The sequence below is a fragment of the Schistocerca nitens genome, chromosome 4 (genome assembly GCF_023898315.1).
Source record: "Schistocerca nitens isolate TAMUIC-IGC-003100 chromosome 4, iqSchNite1.1, whole genome shotgun sequence".
Taxonomy (NCBI): domain Eukaryota; kingdom Metazoa; phylum Arthropoda; class Insecta; order Orthoptera; family Acrididae; genus Schistocerca; species Schistocerca nitens.
The window spans coordinates 912,004,573-912,011,946 of record NC_064617.1 but is presented as its reverse complement, the minus strand read 5'-3'; the positions used below and the strand labels follow the sequence as shown (position 1 = coordinate 912,011,946).

General features: G+C 38.9%; 1 protein-coding gene across 1 annotated transcript in view; it reads right to left on the bottom strand.

The window, feature by feature from the left end:
* The window catches only part of LOC126253486 (WD repeat-containing protein 3), a 127,005-nt gene continuing 119,631 nt past the window's right edge, over positions 1-7,374 (bottom strand). The window contains exons 14-15 of the mRNA XM_049954858.1: positions 1,026-1,251; positions 1-523 (exon numbers count right to left, since the gene is read on the bottom strand). Coding sequence (XP_049810815.1) covers positions 359-523; positions 1,026-1,251 — 391 coding nt within the window. The 3' untranslated portion in view covers positions 1-358. The remainder of the gene's footprint in view (positions 524-1,025; positions 1,252-7,374) is intronic.

Sequence of the window (7,374 nt, the reverse complement as noted above, 5' to 3'; positions counted from 1 at the left end):
TATTGTTTCACTTTTTAATAGATAAATAAAGTTTTGAAGATAACAGACACACTACAACTCCAAATACACTTTATAACAATGAGACAGGATTAGAAAAATTGCTAAGATGATCCAGTTGTTAAAATTAATATACACTTTACAGGCACAATGATTTCAATAATTTTACTTTATTCAGTAAGGCATTACCAGCAGAATAATACACTTCTGGAACAGGCACCAAAGAAATAGTACCAAACCAGCATTTGGTAATACTTGAGTTTAAGATAAGAATACGTTTCTGATGGTGAAAAATCGTTTCTCTGTACAATATGCACAATAGTTCAATCATTACATACACACATTTCATATGAAAAGTAGTCTACATTGTGAGTAGAGCCCTTTTAGCAACTCTCTCTCTTTTCCTTCTCTGCTTGTCTCTATTCCTCTTCTCCACTGTCGCATCAAGAAACAACTGTACACTCTGCTTAGCCTCAAGCTCTCTCTGCAGAAACTGAAGGCCATGTAAGTTGTAACCAACCACATCCTGAAAAAAAATAAATACATAAATATTATAACTATTAGAACTACCAAGAGTAAAAGGATATGACCAAGGAATAGAGGTTTTTCAGAAGAAAGGGGAACAGATGTGTGAGAGGGCAGTTTACAACAAAGCTGATGGCCAAAAACAGGACTTCACAGAAGGAATCATAGATGAACTAAACTGTAAACAGTGTAATGAGTGTGTTATGGCAACATGAACACATTAGATACATTGGAAATTGGCACGCAAAAGGGATAAGATTCCTCCTAATCAATAATAAAACAAGCTTGCTTAAGTTTTCTTCAATCAAATTACAGATGATATATTATGCGCTTAATGATACAACATACAGAAACAGAATAGAGCTGCAAACCTAAATCTGCCACCATATGATGAAAGCCTTCAATCTTTTACGAAGAACAGAAAGTAAAAAAAAAAAAATAAATAAATAAATAAATAAATAAAAAATTTAAAAAAATTAAAAAAGAAAATGCAAATCACTTACCCGAAGTTCATTCAATCTTCGAAATGTTATCTCCTGCAGCTGCTTAAGAACAGGAAGCAGATTCCGATTGCTTACAATAGGTCCATGATGCATCCTCACAAGAAATACTGAAACACGGCTTGCAAGTTCAGTCCCGTAACTGCTGTATTTCAGTAGGCGTGGCAGAAGTGTCAGCAGTTCGCAGACAGAAGGAAATGGAAGCAGTAGCAAGGCCTCCTCTAGTTCACTGAGGACAAACAGGAACAGTATTTAATATTCCTTTAAATATGATCAAGAAAGAGCCATTCCCATTTTTACAATATTCTCATTTAAGAACTACTAATGCACTGTTGAGCCTTTGCATTTCCCTTTTCAGGTTTTCTAGCTTCCCTACTGTGGGTTAGCACACTGGACTCGCATTTGGGAGGACAATGGTTCAACCCCGTGTCCAGCCATCCTGATTTCGGTTTTCTGTGATTTCTGTAAACTGCTTCAGGCAAACGCCAGGATGGTTCCTTTGAAAGGGCACAGCTGATTTTCTTCCCCATTGGTCCCTAATTGAAACTTGTGCCCCATCTCTAATGATCTCATTGTTGATGGGATGTTAAACACTAACCTCCTCCTCCTCCTACAGGGTGAGAGGGTGGGGGTCAGTGAACTGAAATGGAAAGAAGATACAGATTTCTGGTCAGAGGATATAAAGTAATGGTATAACAGAAGTAGGATTTGTTCCATACAGAAAGGTAGACTCAGTTTGTTGTAGTTTTGAATATTGACTGAATTACTCATCTTTCTTTCCTAGTGAAACCAATCTGTAAGTTTTCCATCAGCTGAACGACATATTCATTCTTTCAACTGAAATATTATTTAGTATTTTAATTGACTGAGCTATCCACTATGCTTCTCAGTGAAAAGATTCTTTTCATCATTTAAAAAATGATAAATCATTTGAATCTAGTACTTGAGCACTTATTCAGCCATTTATCAGTGTGGAAGATAAAAATATTGTGCAAGAAATTACATTACTTGCTGTGTATGTACAAATCATACCCATGCACACAAACCAGTTTATATTTTATAGATTTTGAAAATATTCCACAGACATGAAGTAGTACTATTCATATTCACACACTGATACTTCAGTTTCACAGTTACGCCTTCCTCTAGCCATCACTGCAAGCAGTCTGCAACCACGTTTGTGCCCTCCTGGACCACTGGGAGAGACAACAGAGTGTCACCTGATTCTTGATGCATTAAGTTCTGTGCGAAAACATTTGACTGTTTTGGCACTGTTAAATTACTATTGGTGACTGCACCTGTTATCGCCTGTCATCGGTGTTATTCTCATTCTGATATTTACTTTTGACCAAGGACCAATAAGTAGCTTTTAGTTCAGTTGTCCATCCATATTTAAGAATAGATGTTTTACTTAACAATGAACTCTGGATCTACTGTAGATACTGCAATCATTAATACTACAGAAGGCAGTTTAGTGGAAGAAGAATGGATGTCTCTAAAAAGGGCGACCACAGAAGTTGGACAGATAAATTGTAAGTGCAAGGAAGGTAAATGCACTACATAGGTCAGGAATCCTCTACACGCAGGGGCGGTTCCATGGGTAGCAGAAGTTGTCTGGCGTGGATTGGGCAGTTTTTTTTGGTTAGGGGGTCTCGAGTAAACACAAAAAGGGCTTCAGTCTCAAAGTGTGCAGGTCAAACACAGGAAGAACAAAGATCCAAGAACTGTCGGCATAACAGTTACAAAATGTCGTAGCTGAGTTGGAAAAGTACCAGAGCTCCAAGCGTTAAAAAAAGCACTAATGCTCAAATCATTATAGGCACTGAAATTTGGCTAAAGCTGAGGTAAGTTCAATCAAAATTTTTGCGAAGGAGCTAATGGTGTTCAAAAAGGATAGGCTAAACACACAGTTGGCGGTGGTGTGTTTGTTGCTATTAGAAGTAGTTCCTCTTGTAGTGAAATTTGAAGTAGATAGTTCCTGTGAGTTAGTGTGGGTAGAGGTCATCCTTGGCAATTGGAATAAAATAATAATTGGATCCTTTTTACCAACCTCCCAACTCAGATGCCATAACTGCTGAAAGGTTCAAAGAAAACTTGAGTCTAATTTCAAACACATACCCAATTCATAATATTATAATTGGTGGTGACTTCAATTTACCCTCAATATGTTTGCGGAAATACATGTTCAAATCTGGTGGTATGCATAAAATACCGTCTGTAATTGTGCTAACTATATTCTCTGAAAATTATTTTGAGCAATTAGTTCATAAGGCCACTTGAATAGTAAACGACTGTGAAAACACACTTGAACCTCCTAGCAACAAATAATCCTGAGCTAATAAAGAGCATCAAAATGGATACAGGAATTAGCGAAAAAAGGGTTGTCGTAGTGAGACTGAATGTTGTAACTCCCAAATCTTCTACAAATAAATGAAAACTATACCTATTCAAAACAAAGCATATAAAAATTCACTTGACGCCTTCCTGAAAGACAATCTCCACTCCTAAATCAACAATGTAAGAAAAGTGCAGACCAGATGTGACTTGAATTCAAAGAAGTAATATCAACAGCAATTCAGAGATTTATACCAAATAAATTAATAAATGAGAGAGCTGATGCCCTTGGTACACAAAATGGGTCAGAACACTGTTGTAGAAATAACAAAAGAAGCACCTCAAATTTAAACGAACACAAAATCTCCAAGATTGGTGATCTACAGAAGATTGCAATTTAGCGTGGACATCGATGCGAGATGCTTATAACAGTTTCCGTGAAATACTTATAATAGTTACCACAACAAAACTTTGTCTTGAAACCTAGAAGAAAGCCAAAAAGATTCTGGTTGTATGTAACGTATGCTAGCAGCAAGACACAATCAACGCCTTCTCTGTGCAATAGCAATGGAAATACTGTCCATGACAGTGCTGCTAAAGCAGAGTTACTGAACACAGCCTTCTGAAATTTCTTCATCAAAGAAGACGAAGTAAATATTCCAGAATTCAAATCAAGAACAGATGCCAACATGAATAAGTTAGAAGCAGATATCCTTGGAGTAGTGAAGCAACTTAAATCACTTAATAAATGCAAGTCTTCTGGTCCAGACTGCATATTAATTAGTTTCCTTTCAGAATGTGCTGATGAAATAGCTCCACAGCTCTGTGCCCAAAGACTAGAAAGCTGCACAGGTCATGCCAATATTCAAGAAAGGGTGTAGGAGTAATCCACTACATTACAGGCCCCTATCATTAATGTTAATACGCAGCAGGATTCTCGAACATATACTATGTTTAAAAATTATGAATTACCTCAAAGAGAACCGTCTATTGACATACAGTCAACATGGATTTAGAAAACATCATTCTTGTGAAACACAACTAGCTCTTTATTCATACAGTATGTTGAGCGCTTCTGAAAAGGGATTTCAAATTGATTCCATATTTTTAGACTTCCAGAGGGCTTTTGACACTGTACCACATTGGCGACCTGTAGTCAAATTGCCTGCTTATGGAATATCATCTCAATTATGCAACTTGATTTGTGACTTCCTGTTGGAGAGGTCACTGTTATTAGTAACTGACGGAAAGTCATAGAGTAAAACAGGAATAATTTTTGGCATTCCCCAAGGTACTGTTATAGGTCCTCTTGCTGTTCCTTATGTATATAAATGATTTAAGAGACAACCTAAGCAGCTGTCTTAGGTCGTTTGCAGATGATGCCGTTGTTTATCATCTAGTAAAGTCATGAGAAGATCAAAACAAATTGCAAAATGATTTAGAAAAGATATCTGTATGGTGCAAAAATTGCCAACTGACCCTAAGTAAAAAGATCCTACAAAAATGAGGCCAACGATGACTGAAGAGAATCATTTAACATGACAGAAGTGCAACCCTTCTGCATATTGCTGCAGATTTCAATGATGGGCCATCAACAAGTGTCAGCGTGCGAACCATTCAACGAAACGTCATCGATATGGACTTTCTGAGCCGAAGGCCCACTCATGTACTCTTGATGACTGCACAAAACAAAGCTTTACGTCTCACCTGGGACTGTCTACACCGACACTGGACTGTTGATGACTGTAAACATGTTGCCTGGTCGGAGGAGTCTAATTTCAAATTGTATCAAGGGGATGGACGTGTACGGGTATGGAGATGACCTCATGAATCAATGGACCCTACATGTAACAGGGGACTGTTTAAAGTGGTGGAGGCTCTGTAAGGGTGTGGGGTGCATGTAATCGGAGTGAGTTGGGACCCCTGATATGTCTAGATACAACTACAACAGGTGACACGTACGTACGCATCACCTGAATCCATTCATGTCCACTGTGCATTCAGACGGACTTGGGCAATTCCAGCAGGAGAATGCGACACCCCACACGTCCAGAATTGCTACAGAGAGGCTCCCGGAACGCTCTTCTGAGTTTAAACACTTCTGCTGGCCACCAAACTCCCCAGACATGAACATTACTGAGCATATCTGGGATGCCTTGCCACATGCCGATCAGAAGAGATCTACATCCCCTCATACTCATACAGATTTATGGACATCGTTGCAGAACTCGTGGTGTCAATTTCCTCCAGCACTACTTCAGACATTAGTCGAGTCCATGCCATGTCATACTGCAGAACTCCTGCATGCTCGCTGAGGCCCTACACGATATTAGGCAGGTGTACCAGTTTCTTTGGTTCCTCAGTGTAGGTAGGTTCTAGAGTGGAATTGTGGTTCATGGAGAAAGAATATCAGTGGTAAAATAAGCAGACGACACTGCAGTCATCAGTGAAAGCAGGGAGAATTGAGAGACCTGCTGACAGGAAACCATCTACTAACCATAGAATAAGGAATAAGCAAAAAGAGAAGAAAGACAAAAGTAATGAGAACTAGCAGAAATGAGATAAGTGAGAAGCTTACTATCAAAATTGGGGACCACAAAGTAGACTAAGGACTTCTGCTATCTTGGATGCAAAATTAGCCATGAAAAAAATCAGCTGAGCCAGCCGTTACAGGATGATGGATGAAGAAATGAAGACATAAATAGCATTCCAGCACAGGCAAAGAGAGTATTCTTGGCCAAACAAAGTCTATTACTGTAAACATTAACATTGAGGAAGAAATTTCTGAGAATGTATGACTGGAGCACACTATTGCGTGGCAGTGGCCCATGCACTGTGGAGAACCAGAAAAGAAGAGAACTGGAGTGTTTGAGATATAGTGCTACAGAAGAAAATTGAAAACTAAATGGACTGATAAGATAAAAAAAAAAAAAATGAGCAGGTTCATCACAGAACTGGCGAGGAGAGAAAGGTGTGGTAAACACAGCCAAGATGAAAAGACAGGATTTATTTAGTTTTAATTACATGTCAAGTTCCGTAGGACCAAATTGAGTAGCAAATCTCCAAGGTCATGGAATGTTATCAGTACATGAAATTACAACATAAAACTAATAACAGATAAAAATAAAATGTTTATGAACCTGAAAAAGTCAAGCCATAAGTTTAAGTAAACACAATCAACAATGCAACAAGAATCAGCTTAATTTTTCAAGGAACTCCTCGAAAGAATAGAAGGAGTGACCCATGAGGAAACTCCAGTGCCTCACAGAGAAAAAAGAATATTGCATTTTCAGTTGTTAAATGACTTTTAAAGCCGAACTGTACATTTGATAGCACATTGTATGATATAAAATGATCAATTATCCTTAAACACACAGCCTTTTCAATAACTTTAGCAAACACTGATGGCATAGAAATAGGTCTAAAATTATCTACATTATCCCTTTCTAGATAGATGTGTTAAGACATCAGGGTATGACTTTCATGGTACTGGAGGGAGCTGTAGAGCATCAAAACTGTAGGGAAAGAGAAATTGGATTATATCTAAAAAATAACTGAGGACGCCGAATATAAGTGCTATTCTGAGATGAAGAGGTTTGCACAGGATAGGAAGTCATGGCGGGCCCCATCAAACCTGTCATAGGGCTAATGGGTAGAGAGAGAGAGAGAGAGGGAAACATTCCACATGGGAAAAATATATCTAAAAACAAAGATGATGTGACTTACCAAACGAAAGCGCTGGCACGTCGATAGACACACAAACAAACACAAACATACACACAAAATTCAAGCTTTCGCAACAAACTGTTGCCTCATCAGGAAAGAGGGAAGGAGAGGGAAAGACGAAAGGATGTGGGTTTTAAGGGAGAAGGTAAGGAGTCATTCCAATCCCGGGAGCGGGATTCCTTCCGCTCCCGGGACTGGAACGACTCCCCACCCTCTCCCCCAACCCCCCCCCCCCCCCTCCCTCCCGATGAGGCAACAGCCCGCCGCGAAAGCTTGAACATTGTGTGCATGC